The sequence below is a fragment of the Tympanuchus pallidicinctus genome, unplaced genomic scaffold, assembly GCF_026119805.1.
Source record: "Tympanuchus pallidicinctus isolate F22 unplaced genomic scaffold, pur_lepc_1.0 scaffold32, whole genome shotgun sequence".
Taxonomy (NCBI): Eukaryota; Metazoa; Chordata; class Aves; order Galliformes; family Phasianidae; genus Tympanuchus; species Tympanuchus pallidicinctus.
In genome coordinates, this window is record NW_026294750.1 from 1113921 (window position 1) to 1135025 (window position 21105).

At 51.0% G+C, this 21105-nt stretch overlaps 3 protein-coding genes and 2 long non-coding RNA genes across 6 annotated transcripts in view; 2 read left to right on the forward strand and 3 right to left on the reverse strand.

Annotated features, from left to right (window-relative positions):
* ILRUN (inflammation and lipid regulator with UBA-like and NBR1-like domains) overlaps positions 1-9311 on the reverse strand; it is a 28710-nt gene extending 19399 nt beyond the window's left edge. The window contains exon 1 of the mRNA XM_052698327.1: positions 9085-9311. Within this exon, the coding sequence (XP_052554287.1) occupies positions 9085-9242 (158 nt within the window). The 5' untranslated portion in view covers positions 9243-9311. The remainder of the gene's footprint in view (positions 1-9084) is intronic.
* On the reverse strand, positions 1260-5983 carry LOC128088124 (uncharacterized). Its single transcript, XR_008210167.1, has 2 exons — positions 2465-5983; positions 1260-2383 (listed from the first exon to the last, which is right to left on the reverse strand). It is a non-coding gene; the product is annotated as an uncharacterized LOC128088124 (long non-coding RNA).
* Positions 8251-9075, reverse strand: LOC128088123 (uncharacterized). The gene is made up of 2 exons (XR_008210166.1): positions 8522-9075; positions 8251-8378 (listed from the first exon to the last, which is right to left on the reverse strand). It is a non-coding gene; the product is annotated as an uncharacterized LOC128088123 (long non-coding RNA).
* A 1699-nt stretch (positions 9312-11010) lies between the features above and the next one.
* Positions 11011-14977, forward strand: SNRPC (small nuclear ribonucleoprotein polypeptide C). Its single transcript, XM_052698336.1, has 6 exons — positions 11011-11093; positions 11359-11401; positions 11813-11921; positions 12961-13050; positions 13620-13724; positions 14618-14977. Exons 1-6 carry the CDS (start codon positions 11086-11088, stop codon positions 14740-14742), a joined length of 480 nt encoding a protein of 159 aa, XP_052554296.1. The 5' UTR covers positions 11011-11085; the 3' UTR covers positions 14743-14977.
* Positions 14978-19120: 4143 nt separating this feature from the next.
* The window catches only part of BLTP3A (bridge-like lipid transfer protein family member 3A), a 29026-nt gene continuing 27041 nt past the window's right edge, over positions 19121-21105 (forward strand). For both annotated transcript variants that reach the window (XM_052698303.1, XM_052698305.1), the window contains exon 1: positions 19121-19222. In XM_052698303.1, coding sequence (XP_052554263.1) covers positions 19179-19222 — 44 coding nt within the window. In that variant the 5' untranslated portion in view covers positions 19121-19178. The remainder of the gene's footprint in view (positions 19223-21105) is intronic.

Genomic DNA, 21105 nt, shown 5'->3' on the forward strand with positions numbered 1-21105 from the left:
TTCTGAGCAAGAAAATTCAGGTATCAGTGTGAATGCAGCCCTTTGCTCGAGGGCCACGTCCAGAGGTCAGAGCTGCAAAACCCTCAGCCTGATGACTCACCCGTTCCCCAGGCTGCGTATCATTTGTAGGACTGAATGCTGCTGCCTTTCTACTGTAAGCACAGTGTTTGTGGGCTTTACAAAGAAATGCTGCTAAGGAGACTTTGAGGTCACAGACGAGTCCCTGAAGTTCGCCTATATATATTTGCTGTTATTATTAGGTCTTTACCCTCGTGCCCCAGATACAACTGCAGAACAGCAACTGCAGATCCTCCCGGGAGGGGAACGAGGAGTTAAAACTAAAGAGGAAGGAGAGATCATTTGAAAGCTGCTGCTTACACGTTAATGCCAGCCTGCTTTCACTCCCAGGTGTGACTTGCACCACGCTTACCCCCTTTACTCCCTGCCATGTGATATCAATTACTATTATAAACCAAACTACTTTGGAGCTGTAAGATGAGCATGCCCAACCCAGCCCGTGCAATTTACACGACTGATCTATCCTAATTACAGGGATGGCCATATTTCTGTCTCTTTCTCAGCACAGCCCTCCAGGTGTCATGCTCTCCCAAATGAAGCAATCGGGCTCTTCCAGGAGGGCAGCAGGGCTCTGCCATGCTCACACAGCAGGTCTGGCAGGGTTTTACCTCGGCCTCCCGCAATCAGAAATCACACACAACAACGCGAGCCTTCTTACCACCAAAGCAGAGCTCTGTTTCAGTACTGAGAGGGGGGGAAGAAGGCAGCAAATTGTAGCTTCATATCATCAACCAAACCCACTCCAGCTCCGGTACCCTGCTCCTTCCTCCCTAAAGGCATCACAAGTCCCAGGTAGCGCGTTGTTCCCAGCGAAGAGCTACCCACACAGCGGGAGAAAGTGTTCCTTTGCAAGTCCGTTTTCTGCTCCGCCGTTTGGTTTCAGGCCTCAGGAGCTAACTTACAATAGAAGTTAAAACCTTCGCTGCTAATAGCGCTGGAGATGTCCCTTAACAACTCTTAAGTGTTTGCGAAGAGGCGCTTTATCTCGAGCCATTCTCTCCCTTCCCATGTTTCTTCCAGACAGCCTTTTGTTATGTTAAACCAATATATTTAGACAGTAATTACTCCCAATTAACTAGGTCACCGCGCAGAATTCAAAAATAAAAGGAACTCTTCCAAATCAATTCAAAAACCAGAGCACTCTTCATACAACCATACGGTGGTGCAAGGGAAGAGCAATATACGGGTAATTGGAAATGATTTTTTTTGCTTTTAATTGAATCCGATTCCTCATTACGACAAGGAAGAAACCGTGGCACTGAGACTCGCTCACATCGGCCTCGAGCAAAGCAGAGCAGACGCAGGGAATCGTATTTGGGTTTGATTTCCAACCCAGCAGCTTAGGGATCCGAGCTATGGGAAAACGGCCCCGGCTGATGCTCTGAAGCACTTGTTGACACAGGAATTACACTCCAAAGTAACTGTTACAATAGAAAGCAAAGACTTGATAGTTCAAGTTTCAACTGTAAGTCTTACAGGAATCTAGAAGTTTGATTTTAAAGCCTTTGATGAACCCAAGTCAGATGAAGACAGCCCCGAGTCCTCAAAAAGGCACGCAGATTTTGCTCCTATGGCTCCTGGCGCCCTTTGCCAGCCATAGAAGCGGACGTTCTTCCAGCACTGATTCTCCTGAGCCGTCAGGAAAAATACAAAGGTCACCCTTCCAGTGCAATACCAATTTAGCCTTCAACTTCAGATCTCACACCGCACGCAGCACTTATATCACAGACAGCAACTTGAGGACATTTATTAAGTTGAGCAGAAAGAACTTTGACAAATGGATTCGGCTGCAGATGGCTGCAGTGAAGTGAACGCCAGGTTCCACTTCTCTCCCTCCGAGCAGCTCCCCATTGAAAGCCAGGCAGCTGCATGGCCTCAGCACTCACATGTGGCAGAATGCCTGCTGTGCCCAAAGCAGCTCAGGGGTTATCTCCCAGAAAGACGTGACACAAAGGCTAAATGATACAGAGCACAATGACAGGAACATACGGCCCTGTGTAGGAGGCTCTGTACTCTTTCCATAACCGAATTGTCAAACTTTACAGCTCTTGCTCCTGCTGCCTAAATGCAATATGCAGGGCAGCACCACAGCACCCAGCAAGGCATCTGTGTTAAAAACCAAGCATGCAAGAGAAGCAATGCAACAGGTGGATCGTTTCTTTCTCCTCAATAATGGATCTTCTTTACACAGTACAGGTGGAAGAGACTGAAAACAGACGTGCAACACATCCCGGTGAGGCAATCCTCAGGCCACTCCTTCTGCTTCTTCATATCTTCTTTGGAACTGGATTGACCAAAAGAGCTTCTGCAGTAGGAAGCACCTTGAAGCATTAGGGAAAGCTGGAGAGGAGATAGAATCATCACACCCCACGAAAGGCACCTTTACCTGCACTTGGCTTCAAAGGTTTTCGATAGAGATGACACACGGCAATTAAGGGGGAAAAGTCCCATGACATTTTGAAGGTCTGGAAACGATTAGTTTTCAATGAACACCACTTCTGAAAGCCAAAATTTGTATATCCATTATCTTCAGTCTTGATCTCTCCTACATTAAATCACGAGGCTGAGAAACTAAGATGTTAAATTACCCAAAAGGAGGGAAGCTGAAAGCTTTGAACTGAAATTACACGGCTTTAGAGGGGAGAAAACACCAGCTAATTCAGAGCTTATGTATTTTCCTTATACGAAGCCACAGAAAAACATTTCACTGTTTCAGCTGAAAACAGCCAGTTCCAAAACACAAGTGGGATGTTCCAGGAAGTCCACAAGAAACCTGTTGTGATGGGCAGCTATGCACTGTCAGAGATAGCAGGAGGAGAAAGGCCGCAGAGAAGGCACACCCTCCTCAGGGCTCTCAACCGTCCAGCAGCCACTTCCCCTTATCAGGCTTTCAGATACAAACACAACAAGCTGGCCGTTATCGCAGTCCCCACTCCCAGCTGAGCACTGCACCTTGCCTAGCAGCAGCAAGCAGTCTGGCTGACAGAATCATTGCCAGTGCTGTCTCCATCCCCAGCAGCTGAACCCCCAGAAGCAGGCAGTCAGGAGCTTTCAGTCTGGGGTGAAACATTTTGCGAATGCCCCTGCGGAAGCTGCTCTCTGCTTGCCCCAGCTCTTCCCAGAGGAAAGTCAGCACGAGCTGCCACAGCACAGGAGATTCTGTAACTGCTAATTCCTCAGCATAAACCATGTCACCGATCTATAGTTGTCTGCACTACAGTAAAGGGGGATGAAGCTCCAGAAAGTGCCTGAGAACAAGTTCATGCATGTAAAGCAGTCCAGCTGGCCGAACATTGCATCGCACCCAACTCCTTCTGCTACCCTTGTCTGACTGCAGCTCCATCTCCCATGCACTCCATTTTCCAAGTCCTGTCCCTAGGTGCACAGCACAACTCCACTGCAGTGTATTCTGCAGTTAAACACTATATTTGAAGTATTTTTGCTCAAATGTTTGAGCTGTTGTGGAGAAGAGTTGTTAGATCAGTTTCTGTGCTGTCTTTTGTGCCTGTGAGGACAGCAGAGTCCATCTGTTGCTTCAGAGTAAGAACACCATGGAGTTCAAACCTCCATCCTTCCTCCTCTTTGAAATGATCTTTTAAGCCAGGTGCATCACACTTCTCACCGCGATCCCTTCAGCGGGCCACCGCCTGCAAGCATTAATCAGACTAGAGGATTAAAACTTCAAACACTTGCTAAGTACTGAGGTACATCAGGAACAGAGACTTCTTGTTTTCCTCCTCGATCACCTGATAGAGGAAGAGGAGAAGGAAAGCTCGGTGACTTTCCCCATCACCTCCCCCAGAGCAGCACAAACCCAAATTAGTTCCCAGGACTGGAGACCAAACACACAGAGAGCCGTGATGCAATCAATACAGGCGGCCTTTGGAACAGCCAGATGATCAAAGGTTGGTTGGTGCAGGGCAGATGCAGTGAAGGATGCACATTGCACCTGGTGTCCTGGCAGTGCTGGCGAGCTTCAGGGCAGCCCGGCTTCACACGTCCTTACAATTGCTTCCTACACAGCCTCACCCCATACATGTTGGAAGCATAACTATTTGGAGGCTCAAACGAAAGCTGACTGCATTTCGTACCAGAAGTCTTTTAAATACAGCAAGCACAAAAAAAACCCACCTGGCTACATTAAGCTGGGAGGAGCTGAAGAGCTTTGGACAACACCTGGTGACCTGCTCGTACCTGAGCTGGAGCTTTTCAAACCCCAGCTCTTCTTGCAAAGTGCCTGAAGATCTCAGCAAAGCAGACGAGTCTGTTAACAACCTGAATGCAGGAGTTCATCAAATAAAAAAGCACAGCCTGGATATCAGGAGCAGGGGTACCAAGGGGCTACTGCTACTGGGAAATGCATTGTGTGCAAATAGCTCCTGATGATTGATTGTTCATGTCGAATCACACCCCAATGTTTCACCTGGCCTTACTTTGAGGGTCTGAACAACGCTCCAGCACTCCATCCCAAGTGTTCACACATGCTTCCATGCACAGATCTGAGGTTTCCTGAGCGAAGGTTCCTAACATCTTTGCTAGAAAGCAGAAGCACCTGAAGTCAGACCAAAAGCAATTACAAGGCCATCACCAGCTCAAACATGCCTGGAGACCTGCAGTCAAGCACACCCACTTCTGAGCAATACAGGTGGTTCACTCAACACTGAGCATCCCAACAGCCAACCCAGGGGGATAGAAACAACAATTTAAGGCAATTTTAATTTTGTCAGAAGTCAATATTCAGCCTTTTCTCTGCAATCAACAGAACGCAGATTAGAGCTCTGTATCATCAACCAAAGCACAGAAATATGTCAGCAGATGAAACTAGCCTACAGCTGCAAGTTCTCAGAATGAAGACAAGAGGGGACCTCTAGAAGAGATCTACCTTGAGGAGGACCCTATGGAGACTTTTGCCACCAGAAGCCACATCAAACAAGATGAGGACTTGCAGCAACAATAAAATGTTGAGCTTTTTTCTTTTTTTTTTTAAGCCTAATGCAAACCATCAGTATGTGGCACTCCACCATTAAATGCAGCATCACACCTAGCAGACTAACAGAGCTCAGCTTTCCCAACAGAAATGGAAGCGTAAACAAACACTGCTTGTAAATCATTGGAACGTGCACACAAAAATAAACCTTCCAAATTAGGAACCCCTTTGCAGCCAAGTGTGCTGCACAAAGGATGTTCAATCCAGCACCACCAGATACTTCAAATCAAATTAATTCACTTTCCCAGGGAATTGAAGAAGCTCCAAGTTTTACTCGGCAACCTCTCACCCTCTAATTTGGTATAGCAGCCAACAATTGAAATCCCCTCTTCCTTTTCACAATACAGCTCCCATACCAGCTTGGAAAGAATCCAATGTCTTTTAAGAAATGGCTCTTTACTGAGCACAGACAATTAAAAAACCAACCATACACACGTGCTGTGCAAAGCCTCCTCTGCTCCTACGCTCACACCAATCCTTCGTGCTGATGACCAGCGCTGGTTGCCATTTACGAACACTTCCAAACACCCTGATCCCAGCCACCCAGAGTCCCTGCACTGCTCCTGCACTAAAAGCCTTGAGCAGGTATTCAAGTGCAAATTCATTCAGTGCTGACTGACATAAAGCAAGCCCGAATTTTAAGAAAATAACTTCCCAAAAGGAGTTTCTGCTGTAGGAAGAGTGAAACGCACCGAGCCGTGCAGGCTCAGACACGCTCCAGCCACAGCGCAGGGAGCTGCAGTCAGCACTACAGCTTCACCTCGGCACACACAGAACAGCCTGGGCTGAAAAGGAGCACAGCGCTCATCTCCTTCCAACCCCCTGCTGTGTGCAGGTCGCCAACCAGCAGCCCAGGCTGCCCAGAGCCACAACCAGCCTGGCCTTGAATGCCTGCAGGGACGGGGCATCCACAGCCCCCTTTGGGCAGTCTGTGGCACATCTCTGCTGGACTGAGCGCAGCGGTGTGCCTGCAGGTTGGGGCGTGCTGTGCCAGGTGGGGGGGGTTTCATCCCAGATGCAGCGGCAGCAAAACACCCTCAGCCTCTGTTCTCCTTCTGGAGAAGGAATGTTTTGGTGCCAAAGCACCTGTTGGAAAAGTTCACTTTTAGTTTTACACCAAAAGCCAAAGTTCAACCTTTAACCCAAACTCCAGGACTTTGAACAGTAAATAAATGACAACAGGCAGCCCGTGCGTGCTGCTCTATTAGAACCAGGACCCGTGAGAGGGCCTTAGCAGAAACACAAGCAGTCAGAACAGCCCACAGTCAGCATTCGGGCTGCAATTCCAAAGAGGCGTAGCTCTAGGAAAGTGTTTAATAAACAACAGGGAAAAAGACAACTCAAAGCATTTAACCTGTCTTTCTTGAAGATCAAAGAGCAGACTCAGAAACTACAGACGCATGCGTTCACCTGGAGCATTCCTGCAGCACCACCAGTGAAATCAGCTGGCAGTTTCTTTGCACTGTCCTGAGCCTGAAAAATACCTGGGGAGCGACTCCAGGTGAGCTGGAGAGGTGGGCTCACTTTTAAAGGCTCCTCTGTGTTTCTTCACCATCACCAAACCACTCTTCTGCCCGAGAGATCTGAGAACAGCAGTGTTCAGATAACTCACCCCTCCCAGCAGAACTGCTCATTTGTTTTAAGTGTTAAATGCAATTCCTAATGAATACACTGGAAATATTATTTCAAAACACATTACAGATTACACACAGCACCATCTCAAAGGCCTACAACAAGGAAGTAGCTTCAGGCCTGCTGACTGTATCATTATCAAAGAGCAGGCTGCCACATTTACGAAGAAAGTTTTTTTCCAATTAGTCTCTATGAACATATCTAATGAGAGCTCAGGCACCAAACAAGTGCCCTGAGCCCTGCTGTGACCTCCTCACCATTTCCTGCACACCAGCATTAATTCTGACACAGAGAACGAGGAAATATCACTGCAGTGCTGCAGCTTTAGCAAAAAAAAAAAAAAAAAGTGATTTGATGGTGTCACTGAGAGGAATTATTTGCAGGACAGAATGGTGGTAAAAGATTCAGACCCTCATTCTACACCAAGAAACCTCCTGTTGTGCCGCTGCCCAACATCACCTGGAGTAGAGTGGATTACAGCACTGACTTCCACGTAGTCCTTCGACATAACAAAGGAAAGGTGCATCCAGAAAGGGGAAACGTGGCTTGGTTGAAGCTTTTTGCAACAGCAGAGAACAGGATTGGCACATTCAGGCCGACACTGCAGCGAGGTGGGAGCTGGGAACGGGACAGAAGCTGTACAGCACCCATAGCTCAGGGAAGCAGCATCCTGGCACAGACACCCGAGGAGAACCAGCAGCACCTGTCAGCACGGCTGGCCCGAGCCTGGGCTGCTGAAAGGCTACACCTCACAGGCTGCAAGCCCACTGCAAGAGCCCCAGCTGATCCTCCCGTACTGCTGGATGTGTTACACCAAGCTAAAAGAGTTCTTTTTTTTACACACGCACACCCCCAGCCAACAGGGCTAATTAACTTATCCTAATTAAAAAAATCACGCTATCAAATTTTTTGCTGCCCGAGTCGTGAAAGCCAAGCCGTTTTGATCACTGAAGACCATCCCTGGAGGTGCTCAAGAAATGTTGAGACATGGGACTGAGGGACGGGGTTCAGTGGTTGGTTGGACAAAGTGATCTTGGAGGCCTTTTCTAACCAGGGTGATTCCATGATTCTTCAACTGTAATCAAATATGTCATGTTTAACAAAGGGGCTCAAGGAGTTGTACAGAAGCTACTGTTACTTCACTCCTACAAAAGAAAGCAGCACTTCAGCACAAACCAGGAACACCGGGGTTATACACAGTAACCCCACCAGTCACTTTCCAGCTTCTGCTGGAGTTTCCTCTCCCCAGGAACATCACAGAACAACAAAAACAACAAAAAACCCACACCACAACAGCAGTGCCACAGTGTCACATATAGCGTTACTCATGTTATCAAGACCACATGAATGAGGCAGGAAAGCATTTCCTGCCCTGCACCACTTCTCCAAAGCAAACTCCTGAACTCCTCTAGAGCAGAGGCCTTATTTTACATCACATCAGCTTTTAATTGTATTACTTGTTATTCCCTTACTCCTTCTGCAGAAGCAGATTTGCAGTATTTACTATAGGGTTGTAGGAAAATAGAAAGAAGTGAAAAGACAAAGTTGACTGCTTCGCCATATTTCTGTTTATTAGTTCAGCAACTCCACGCAAGTTTCATTTTGTTCTCAACTGTTGCTCTCCAGGCTTTCAACTCAGACTCCCAGTTCCAAACTGGAAGTTTCCGGAGTTCATTTTATGCTGTTAATGGGTAAAGCAGAGTCCGCCTCAGTATCTGCTGTTAATAATTTCTGAAACACAGGGCACTTCACCTCCCCGCATCCTTTGCGGGGACGGGATGTAAACAACAAGAAGGGCACTAACCCAGATGTGAGCCAACTCACCGGACTGCTATCAGCGGTGGGTTTAAAGGTGCAAGCAGCAATAACGAGGAAACCCCACACGTCGGACGGCAGCAGCCCCACCGCGCTCTTACAGCCGCCGGGTTTCCCCACGCCACTCTCACTCCTCGCTTTCCGTTTTCTCACATTTTCCCCCCAGCTGCAGCCTCCCCCATTACCTGCACTTCTGCTTTCCACAAAGAGCCTTCACAAAATCAAGAAAAACAACAAGGAAAAGGCTCGGCTAGCCCCGTGTGCGAGCAGAGCGACCAAGGGAGCTTCACAACCCCTCCGCTCAGCCTTCTTCCCTCTTTAACAACCCGGCCCCACGCAGCCTCGCCCAGAAATGCCCCTTTAAGGCCTCCCCAGCCCCAAATCCCCCCCCCCGCTAATCTCCGTTAACAGCCCTTCTCCCCCCTCGCCGGCAGCAGCCCGGCCCGCCGCCTTCTCACGGCGGGGCCTGCAGCCCGCGCCGCTGCCGAGGCCTCTCCCTACCCCCCTCAACCCCAACCCGGGGCCGAGGCCTCCTCAAGCCGTCGACCCCCAGCCGCCCCCCGGCCCCTCACCAGTTGGTCATGTCGAGGAAGAAAGCGCAGCCGGCCGGGCTAAGCTGGAAACCGAGGAGCCTCTGGAACTCGCCGATCAGCACGTCCTTGTCGGTAGTACCCAAACAGCTGAACTTCTGCATCAGCTCCGCGTCCAAATCCACGTCCATGCCCTCCATGGCGAAGCGCGCCCCGCCGCCCCGGGGTCGCCCCGCTGCCGCCGCCGCCGCCGCCTCAGCGCCGCATGGGGGCGAGGGGGGAGCGCGGGCACGGCGGGGGGCGGGGGGGAGGGGGCGCGGGCGACGCCAGGCGCTAACGGCACTGCGCATGCGCCGCTCCGCCCCGGCGCACGCGCTTGTGACGTCACCGCGCCGGCGTTTCCCCGCGCTCTGCACGGCGCTGTTCTGTTGCGGAAGGGGAACCGCAAGGGCGAGCGGGGAGTGGATGCAAATGAGAGCGTGGCGTACGCCTGGCGTGACGCGAGGGCGCAGCGCAGCCAATGAGAGCGGTGGAAAGGAAGGCGATTTGCATAACCCCCCCCCAGCCGCACGTTCCCATATATGGAGGCGACGCGGGAGGCGAGCCGCGTGTTTATGTATGCAAATTAGTCACGTGCGGACGGGGCCGTGTGACGTCACCTGGAGCTGTGGGGCGGCGCAAGGGCTGCTGGGACGGCGGGGCGGCTGTACGCCTTCGGGCCTGGAATTTTCCTCAAAATGCTGTTTTTTGCCTGAATTCCCCTCAAAGTGTCGCTTTTTGCTAAAGTTTCCCATTTTATGGTGGCAGTTCCGCGCACTGAGCCCTGACCTCAGCGTCTCACGTGGGAAACCTAAGTGATGTCTCAAACACAGGCCCTGACCACCCTTTAGCACTGACAGGGCGAGCACAGGCCATTATGCCTTCATTTCTGACTCTGTCTAAGGCATGCTGGGCTTTAACATAAGCATGCTAAGCTACAAAAGGCGTTCTAAACACAGGCCCAGCTGAGGGCTTTGTAGTGCTATGCAGGGCAGCTTTGTTCTGACAGTGCCACCCTTGTGTTGGGGTGCGTGGGTAGAAATGAGTAGCAGCTGTACAGGGGGGTGAGGGTCAGTGTGGAGACTGCACAGAAAAACAAACAGTGGGATTACAAGCAAAATAAATAGAGCATATCGTCTTGCGGTGCTCGTTCTTTGCTGTAAGACTTAGTAAGTAGTGCTGCCCCTGTCCCTGCAGCCCCAGCAAGCAGGGTCGTGCTGTCACCGCCTGTGTTGTATGCTGGATCTTGTGATCTGTGATGCTGATACAGACTGCGGTGGCAGGGCTGTGTCCACGTGGCCGTGCCAAGCACCTGCCTACCTCCATGGTGTCTTGAAAGCCCTGGGTTCAACCACAGATCATAGAACGGCTCTATGATTGAAGGCTCTGTGATGGCTTGGTGGAAAAAGGGGCCCTAAATCACAGATGGCTCTGTGATGGAAAGGAATTTAAATACCATTCAGCCCCAACTCCCCTGCCATGGTCTGAGTGCTTCCCACCAGATACCCAGAGCTCCATCCAGCTTGGTCTTTAGCAACCCCAGGGATGGGGCACTCACAGCTTCTCTAGGCACAGTGCCAGGACCGCACCACTGCCTGGGAACCTCACTCGTGGTACTGGCACGGCTCCCAGGGCTGTGGACACAGCCCCAAGTTGCCAGAGCTCAAGGGGTATTGGGACGCTGCTCTCAGCCATTGAGTTTGGGTTTGGGTAGTGCTGCGTTGAGATGGGGTTGGACCCTACGGTCCTTCCCAGCTCGGGTCATTTCATGATCCTGCGGTTTAGTGATTCAAGCACAGATGTGGATACGGGCAGAGCCGGGGAGCCCGCTGTTCCGAGCGCTGAGGAAACGCAAAACAGCCGCGCTGCTTCGTTTGTCCCTCTCGCGCCACCGTCGAGAGCGCGCCGAGCATCCTGTGGGCTCGCCGGGGTCACGTGACGGAAGGAGCTGCCGTGTCGCCGTCTGATTGCGTCACTTCCTGGCGGCGGCGCGCGGGGAGCACCATGCCCAAGTGAGCGCGGCACCGGGCGGGAAGGTGGGATGGCCTTGGGAGGGGCTGTGGGCTTCTGGGGTCTGTTAGGGCTCGAGGCCGCCTGGTTCGGCAGCGGGGGCGTTAGGGGCTCGCGTTGGTTCCGCTCTCTGGCAGCGTGGGAAGATGGAGGGTGGGTCCCGGTGATGCAGAGCGCTGAGAGCCGCTGTGCTGCGGCTGTGGAGGGCTGTGCTGTAACAGGCGCAGCGTGAGGTGCTGTCGCTAACGGGTGCTTTTCCCCCGCCAGGTTTTACTGTGACTATTGTGACACGTACCTCACCCATGATTCGGTGAGTACCGAGCCTTCATCTTTGGTTCTGACTGTACCAAAGTGAAACTTGCACGGAGTAAAAGCGAGTTATTTGAAATGCTGAGGTGTTGTGCTTGCTTGTCATAGCAGAAAGAAAGAAAGAGGAGGAATAGGTGTGCCAGAAATACTCAACAACTCTTATATTAGTAGGAGGCAGCTGGCTTAGCATTAGCATGCTTTGTGCTCAAACTTGAGTCTTAATCGTGGTAGTTATATATATAAGTTATATATAAGGTAGTTATATATAAGGGTTGTGCGGCACCTTTCCTCTCCCTGCACACAAAAACCAATCTGTTCTGTGCTTGCAAAGGAGATAGCTGTATCAAAGTTCCTAGAAATTGTGGTGTTACGTGGTGTTTTGTGAGCTTTAGGTTTATGTGATCTTTCTCAGCCCTCCGTGAGAAAAACTCACTGCAGTGGCCGAAAGCACAAAGAAAATGTGAAAGACTACTATCAGAAATGGATGGAGGAACAAGCTCAGAGCCTGATTGATAAAACAAGTAAGACGAATCCTTTTGTGATCTTGGTGTGCTTTGCTTTTGCTTCTGTCTTTAAGTGCTTTCCTTCCTTTTTTTCTGTGCTGATTCAACATAACTTCCCTGGTAATTCTGTGAAACACAAATGAAAATGTGACTTAGAGTCTGAACTCATCCCAGCGTGATCTTTGCATGACAGATGTGTGGCCCTGTGTGATGGGTCCTGCAGCAGTTAAAGTTTTAGTGTTGCTGAGGTGGTTGTGGTTACACCCACCTTTAGCACTGCTCATAATGTACGAGCTGCCATAGCACACAGCTATGCCTGTGGTCAGGGATTTAGACTTTCTATCTCAGGCTGCTGAGTTGTAAATAATACCCTTAGGGTCAAGTTTTTTTGATAGTGAAAGTGTCCTTGGTTGTTTTTGTTTTCCTCCCTCACTGCTGTAGGCTTCAATAAAGTTTCCTTTGTCAGTGTTGGGGATTCTTCTCCTCTAAGCTGTCTCCCTAATACAAATTCTTTTCAGTCTGAATGGCATAAATAGAAGTGCCAAATTCACCTTAATGGCAACTTTCTTCTTTAGATGCTTCCAGCTGTCGCATCTCTGGCCTTCTTTTTGATCAACTCCAGTCTCTTGAGTTTCTTCTTTTCCCTTTCACACTAGCTATTTTCCGTGCTTTTTGTCACCTGCCTTTAACATGGATTACATGGATTAATCTAATGATCCTAGGTGAAAAGTTACAGCTGCAAATCATGTGACATATTTTTTCTGCTATCTACTACAGTAGGTGTGTGAAATTCATCACGGAGCTCTCTAGTCTCAGCTGGAGTAATTACTGTAATAACTGTCTTCAGGAATATCAGGTGCTTCCATCTTGACAAGCAGTGTAAACCAGGGATTTGTTCCAGAGTAAGAACAAATGAGTTGCACCACAACGCTAAGTATGTTCTGAGTGCTGGCCGTGGGAAGGAGCGTTGAGGCAGGAGCTTCCTCTGCTTAGTAACTGTGTTTTCTTCTGGGATTCTTTCTCTTTTTTTTTCTTTTTTTTTTCCCCCCCAATGTAGCGGCTGCATTTCAGCAAGGGAAAATTCCACCGACCCCATTCTCAGCACCACCTCCTGGAGGAGCCATGATCCCACCGCCTCCCAGCATCCGTAAGTCCCTGCTTTTGGGCTGTAATGGCAGACCTCTTTAGCAGCGTTCTGTGTTTCCTGGAGTTGCCAAGAAAAGTCCTCTTAGCTTGGGATCGAGCAAGGAAGCGTTGAGCTCGTGAATATTGGAATGTAAGGGAATGCACTGCAAGATCTTCAGGTTGTGCCTTAGTAATGCTGAGCACACCAAGAGAATCGTGTGCTCCCTCATTACTTGATAGCTGCTGTGCAGATAACCTCGTGAAAACTTCCAGCACAGTGGGGTTTTTCTATAATAACGTAAGATTGATAACCTTGTTTTGCCCTGTGACTGGCAAACGTTTGAGATCCCCTTGTGCAGAGCCTGGCTGTGGCAGTTACTTGCATTAAATATGCAAAGTTGGAAATAATAGCTGGGCTATTCTTTGCTTCTCTATCTGGCACCTGAAGTCAAAGCTGAAACTGATAACGAAGGCAGGCAGTTGTAAAACAATGAAAGTTATTGGAATTGCTGACGTTTCCTGTGAAGGTTAATAACAGTTTGAAATGGCACATTGCTGAGGAGAGCTCCTAACTGATCTGTGTGTGTCCAGCTGGCCCCCCGCGGCCTGGCATGATGCCGGCCCCCCACATGGGTGGACCACCAATGATGCCAATGATGGGCCCACCCCCGCCAGGAATGATGCCAGTTGGACCTGGTAAGTGGGAAAATAATTCTGTGTGATTAGCAGTCGCCAGCCTGTTCTGTTCTGTCCTTTACTGCTCGTCGAAAGCGCTTACGAGTCCTGCTGGAATTATTGCTGTGGTAAATGGCAGGTCTTCTACCTCTAGTCTTACAGCACAGCCTTTAATTATTTAGCAGCTTTATGATTGCAGCGCTCTCATCTTTGCACTAGAGATGCTCTTCAGCAGTAAGTGAAGCTTATTGTTTAAAATGTCCTGCAGTAATGTGTTCCAGAGAAGCAATTTACCTCAAAAAGGTAAACTGAAATGTTTTGTTCTGCTTATTGGCATTTGAAGGATTCTCAGAGGACGTTTTACTGACTGGAGCAAATCTAAGGGAATACACACATGCACACCAAAAGCAGTGAAGTGCACCTGCAGGTGCTGCAGTTCTGGTAGATAATGCTCTGTGACACGGGCAGCACAGTGGCTGCTGGGCAATGAATGGAGGGCTGCACTGAAGGCACTGTCTCTCTGCTTTTTGGTAAAGCACCTGATGTCCTTTGGCAATGCTGTTCCTCAGCTGTAAGAAGCACACCAGGCCTTATGCAAACACCCTTAACTGGAGGACTTTGCAGCACTTTATTCCAACTGAACTTTCCAATTCAGTGATGGAGCTGGCATCTCTTAGGAGTAGCTGAAATAATTTTGTCAGTCAATATTGTCAAAGCCAGACACGTCACTCAGAAATGTGATTCTTCCTCTACTAATTTCTAATATCCTTCAGGGAAACGTAACCCATCCCCCTGTGTTCTGGATCCAGATGACACACTTAAAAATGAAAGCTGTCTGGGGAGAAAACCTGCACGTTCCCAGCAGCTGCTGATCCTGAGAGCTTTCCTCTGATGTCTTCTCTTTCCTCTCATAGCTCCAGGGATGAGGCCCCCGATGGGAGGACACATGCCAATGATGCCAGGGCCCCCAATGATGAGGCCACCCTCGAGGCCCATGATGGTGCCAACCCGGCCGGGGATGACCCGTCCCGACAGATAAAGACGTGGAGCCCTCTGGTTCTTTTCATGCTGTGCTCTTCCATGTGCTAAAATGCCGTAGTCCTACGTCCCAAGGGTTTTATATGAAAGCAGGGTGTAGATGAGAGCTGCTCTTATTTCAGATTGCAGGCTGTTTGCCTTAGATGCGCACTGGAGTGATGCTTTTGTAACTGGTCTGGTTTTTGGTTTGTTTCCCTGTTGAAATAAAACATTGAAGCTGGTTTATGTATGGAACACCTGAAGCCTGCTGTGATTTTCTGCCTGGCAGGACGTCTCTCTTCGCTGCACCCTCTCCACTTGTGCTGCACTTGGCTTTTTAAGGTTTCTTTTTTCCTTGAGTCGACTTCCACATCACACCCCTAGAGAGGGGAACAACTCTCTGCTTTCTTTAACTAGAAATTCTTGCTTCAAAACAAGCATGCATGGTTTTAATTTACAAAAGTGATGTCAAAAAGGTCTGCAGTCATCTCCCTAACTGGGGAAACTAACGTTAATCAGTGTTAATTCCTAACGAAGCGGGATGAGTTAAATAAAATCTTGATTCCTTGTAGTGAGAAGCAAAGAGATGCTGTTAGAAGCTCACTGCTTGCAGTGAGGGATTGAAGTCATCGCTTTGCCTCTCACAAGTGTGTTTTTAATTTGCTGTTTGTGTGTCACGTGTCATCAAATTATCTGAGCTGTGGAGGCAGCAGTGATGATGCCCACGTTTCTTCTTCAGGGAAGGAATGTGGGGTTAAAGACAATTACCAAAGCCCTTCTGTTGGTGCAGAGGGCTTTGTGGTTTTCATGTGCTTAATGCAAGCATACAGTTCTAACTGAATCCAAAGAATGTATTCTGTTTGCATAACCACCTGCTCTGTGCACGATGGTTGTCGTCTGTTTTTATAGGTGGAATTTTCCAACTCATTCTTGGCATATTTGTATCTAACATGAAAGAGTGGGAGTTATCTTGCAGGGAAGTGTTTGGTCAGCACTTCTGCAAGGGCTCCTTTTCTGAGTTGAATCATTGATACGAGGTGGTATTTTAGGAAGGCATTTTTCATGCCTTCAAGTCTACAAAGCACGTGGGGTGGCTGCATGCTATCAGATTAAAGCAACGTATGCAGCCAAGTGCAAAGCACGTGGCTTCCTTGGTGAAGGACTGACTGATCAGTTTAATGCTCCAGTGCCTTATTTGAAGAACAACACAAGCATTTATGAAGGATTTCTTTGTTCAGCACAGCCTTGGAAGCAAAGCACTCCCTTGTAGCACAATATGAAATCCCCCAGCATGTGAAATGTAACTTGCTGTCCAAGGAGCAATGCAGCATAAATGAAGGAGCACAGAAACTGCTCTAAGATTATGGTTATTTTTTTTAATTCCAGCAATTGTTTTATGCTGAATGCTTTTAGGACTCAGCACTGCTTCTCAAAGGCTGGTTTTGGCTGTCCTGAGGTGGCTCATACAGAACGAGGTGTGAAGCTGCTCAGGGATTTTCCCTGCACCTCCAGCACTGTGAGCAATTAGTGCTAATAAAGGCAGAACTGAGAGCTGCCTGAAGCTCTGGCTCTGCCCTGCTCCTGTCAGTGCTGGCTGATAATGGCTGGCTGAGGTGGAGCTGCTGGACCCCATAAGGAGCTTCCCTTGTGCTGCTGGGTGCCACAGGCTTGGATGGGTGTCTGCTGGGTCCAGAACTGGCTGGATGCTGGGTATGGAGAGTTTGGGATGGAGTTAAATCCAGCTGGTGCCTGGTCAGCAGTGGTGCTCCTTGGGGTGAGCACTGGGGCCTGTTCTGGTCGATATTTTATTGATGATCAGGATGAGGGGACGGAGTGCACCACAGAATCACAGGATGGCCAAGGTTGGAAGGGACCTTGAAGCTCCAACCCCCCCCCACATGCAGGGCCACCAACCTCCCCATTTCATACCAGCCCAGGCTGCCCAGGGCCCCATCCAACTGGCCTTGAACACCTCCAGGGATGCACAGGGCATCACAGCCTCTCTGGGCAGCTGTTCCAGCACCTCACCACTCTCATAGTAAAGAACTTCCCCCTGACATCCAACCTCAATCTTCCCTCCCTCAACTTCAAACCATTTCCCCTTGTCCTGCTGTTATCTCCCCTTTCCAAGAGTTGATTCCCCTCCTGTTTGTAGGCTCCCTTTAGGTACTGCAGGCTGCAATGAGGTCACCCCACAGCCTTCTTTTCTCCAGGCTGAACAAGCCCAGCTTCCTCAGCCTGTCTTTTTAGGGAGGTGCTGCAGCCCCCTGATCACCTCTGTGGCTCCTCTGGACCCTCTCCAACAGCTGTCTTTCTTGTACTGGGGGCTCCAGACCTGGGGCCTCACAAGAGCAGAGCAGAGGGGGACGATCACCTCCCTGTCCCTGCTGGCCACCCCTCTGCTGATGGAGCCCAGGATCCCATTTGCTTTCCGAGCTGTAATCAGACACTGCTGGCTCATGTTCAGTTTTTCATCCATCAGGACCCCCAGGTCCTTCTCTGCAGGGCTGCTCTCCAGGAGCTCCTTCCAGTCTGTACAAATGCCTGGGATTCCTATGGCCCCAGTGCCAAACCCTGCACTTTGCTGTGTTGAAGCTCATCAGGTTCACCCAGGCCCACCTTTTGAGCCTGCTGAGGTCCCTCTGCATGGCATCCCTTCTTTCTGCCATGTCGATCGCCCCACTCAGCTTGGTGTCGTCAGCAGACTTGCTGCATTCCATCATCGCTGTCATGGATGAAGGTGTTACAGAGCACCAGGACGGAGCCCTGGGGGATGCCCTCATTACCAGCCTCCACCTGGACACAGGCACCCTCTGGAAGTCTGCAGATGGCACCGAGCTGGGAGGAAGCGCTGATGTGCCTGGGGGGGAGGAAGGCCCTGCAGAGGGACCTGGACAGACTGCACTGCTGGGCTGAGGCCAAAGGGGTGCGAGTGCCACATCCTGCGCTTCAATGAGAGCAGCTCCATGCAGAGCTGCGTTGGGGCAGTGACTGGAAAGCTGTGCGGAGGAGAAGGGCTTGGAGGTGTCAGCTGACAGCAAGAATGTGATGGCAGCCTGGTTGTGTCAGCAGCCAGCAGGAGCAGGAGGTGACCGCCTGTCCTCAGCGCTGCGTTCTGAGCCACTCCTTCAACAGAGACCTCGTGGTGCTGCGGGTGGGCATGGAGCTACAAGGGCTCTGATGGGGAGCTGGGATGGCTGAGTCTGGAGAAGAGGAGCTCAGGGGGGACCTCGTATCCCGAAGGGAGGCATTGGTGAGGTGGGGGTCGGCCTTTGCTCCCAGCTAACAGCAATGGACGGGAGGTGATGGCCTCGTGTGGCACCAGGCAGGGGCTGGGCGTTAGGGATGGTGCTGCAGTGGCACAGGCTGCTGGGGGGCGGTGGGTCACCGTCCCTGCGTTGGAAATACCCAAATAATGTATCAGGACGGTATCTCTGATAAAGCAGATTTTATTCACAATTGCAGTGGTGGACCTCCTGCAGGCAGGAGAGCACCCAGAAAACAGCATTCCATCTTTTATGCCCTATTACTTGACGCTTATCTCCTCTCCTGGTTCCTCATTGGCCGAGTGCTTCAGGATCGCAATCTTCCTGATGCTCAACTGAACACCCAAATACTGGCTAAACATCAGTTGTTGCAGCTGAGCATGTATTGCTAATTAGTAACTTCTCACATTTGCTCACTCAACACTCGGTCGCTCTTTCTGCACATCTGCTCGTCCCTACATACAGATAAGCTTGGAAGGAGGACAGAGGGCCTTGATGCCTGCCTGCTGCACCCCAACCTGCCCAGAGCAAGGCAAGCCAGCCAGCGTGCAGCCCTGCCTGCTTTGATGTTTGCTAAGTCTGTTTTTCTTTTGCTGAGGGTCTCTTATCCAAACAGAACAGCCCTACAACATGCTCTCTAGTCCATCACACTATACCTACACTATTTGCAACATTTAAAAACTACTGCATTTTGCAAGCAAGAATTGAGCAGCTGTATTCCTAAAGCATGTTACCAACATAGATGGCATTTCTACCTTTTCACATCACATTTCTAAGGACAAGTTACAAAACACAAACTGTGCTCTACTCCTTCAATCAATTCCCCCTTTCTAAATACCAAACGCAGCACCAACGTTCCATTCCTACACCTGGGAGAGGCCGGGAAATGCGGGGATGTGGCACCGAGGGCCGCGGTCAGCGGGGCGCGGAGCGGGGCGGGCTGAAGGTCTCGGCGCTGTTTCCGGACCGTAACGATCCCGTGCCGCACGGAACGGCTCCAGAAGCGTTTTTTCCACCCGCGGTGCCGCCCCTTCGGGCAGACAGCGGGGACGGGGCCGCGCGGGGCCGCCAGAGGGCGGACGGGAGCGGCGGGGCGGAGCGGAGCGGCGCAGGAGCGGCGATGGGGGACCGACGGCCGCAGCGCTGAACCCCCCCGACCCCTCCCGACCCCCCCAGCCCCCCCCGCCGCGGCATGGCCGCCATCATCAAGAAGCAGATCCTGAAGCACCTGTCCCGGTGAGGCGTCCGCGGAGCCCCCCGTGGGGCCGGGATGTGCGGGAGGGGTGCGGGGGGGGCACGAGGTCCGTCCGTCCCGATGGCCGTGCTGTTCGTCCCGGGGGGATTCGGCCGTCCCGGAGCTGTAGGATGCGCTGCGTTCAGGGGCTGCTCGCGTCGGTGAGGTTGGAGGAGGGAGCTGGAAGCTCCGTGGGAATGGCGGCTTTTTATTTTGGCTCTGCGCTGACCTTGGTTGGTTCCTCTGCCTCAGTTTCCCCGCGGAGGTGCGGAGCGGCAAGGTTTGCACAGCGCTCTGAGGAGCTGCAGGACCGCTGGGGTCGGCAGGGATCTCTAAAAGCCATCCCTGCACGCCCGCAGCTCCATCAGTGCTCACAGCCCCCTGGGGTCTCTGGGGACGCGGCATCACCGCCTCCCTGCAGCCCGTGCGGTGCCTCACCTGGCCGCAAACCTTCCTTACATCCAACTTAAACCTCCCCTCTTTGAGACCCTTTCCCCTTCCCCTGTCACACAGACCCTGCCGTCCTGTGTCCCCGTCTTTCCCAGCTCTCAGCCTGTCCCTGCAGGGCCGCATCCCATCCCTGGGATCACTTCTGTGTGCGCTGTGAGCTGCGGGTGATGGAGCCACTCTGTGCCTCTGGCAGAGAGACTCAGATGTACATTGAGGGGCACGAGATCATAGAGACTAACCCAGCATTCCATGGGATCGGTGCTGGAGTGAGGATTAAAACCGGGAGTCCCCTCCCTGGAGCTGAGGGGAGGCACTGAGATCCCGAGAGGAATCCCTGCAGACTTGAATTGAGCTCCACGGGGTGTCCATCTGCATTGGTTTGGGCTCAGTGCTGCTCAGTGCTGTGTGCAGCAGGGCCTGCTGCTGGCTTTGCTGCATTCAAATGAATTTCTGCTCATCTGACATCACGGATCGTCAGGATTCTTGTGCTGTTCCATCTCAAAGCATGGCACTGATGGATCTGGGATGGATCTGGGATGGATCAGCCTCCCAACCTTCGGATTGCTAGCAAGGAGAGGTGGATGAGAGCAGCAGCTCCTACAGGCTGGAGCAGAGCTGAGCATTATTCCTCCCTGCTGCTTTGCCTGGAGTTTAGGAACGTATTTGGGAGTGCTTGGTCTGATCCTGCCTCATTCTCACTTAAATGTTGCAGATACTTTGCAGCAACGCATTTTGAACACTGATACTGTATTAAAAAGAGGATGTTTTTCCATTGCAGTTCTGTTTGCTGCAGATAACTCTGCTTCACACTCCCTTTGGGTTTTTCTTTCTGCTGTGCTCATTTGCCTGGAAGAATTTCACCGCTCAATCGTTAACCTGCCTTTATTTCCAGCTTTCCATTTGCATATGAAGCAATTCCTTGCTCCTTGTGTTATGTGTGGAGCGCGCTTTTGTTCCTTCTATCTCTGCAGATTTGCAAGGAAGGGATCAGAGAGGCAGAGAGATGAGGGAAGTATGAAGGAGCTCTTTCACACCACTGTTCAGACCGGGTGAATCACAGCAGTGTCCGCTGGGATCCCCGTGGCTGCTTGCAGGGATCTGTGAGGCTGAGTTTCCCCACTGGTGGCAGAGCGGCTGTGTGTGAGCTGGGATGTGGGGAAGGCAGGGATTTCTCTGTCATCACTGCTTCGCTTCCCTTGGCTGCTTTGTTTTCCTCCTTCCCCACCTTTGGAAGCTGCTGAATGAAGGGTTGGGGCTCCACGAGCATCCTGATGAATGCTGGAGCTGAGCTGTATCTGGCTGGCGCAGGGCAGCACAGCCATCCATCCTGCCCTCCACTCTCACTTGCTGCTCCATGCAGGTGCTGCACAGAGGAAGATGAGGCCTGGAAGAAGCTGCAGAGCCATGCTGCACCTTTGGGGATAAATGAAAGAAG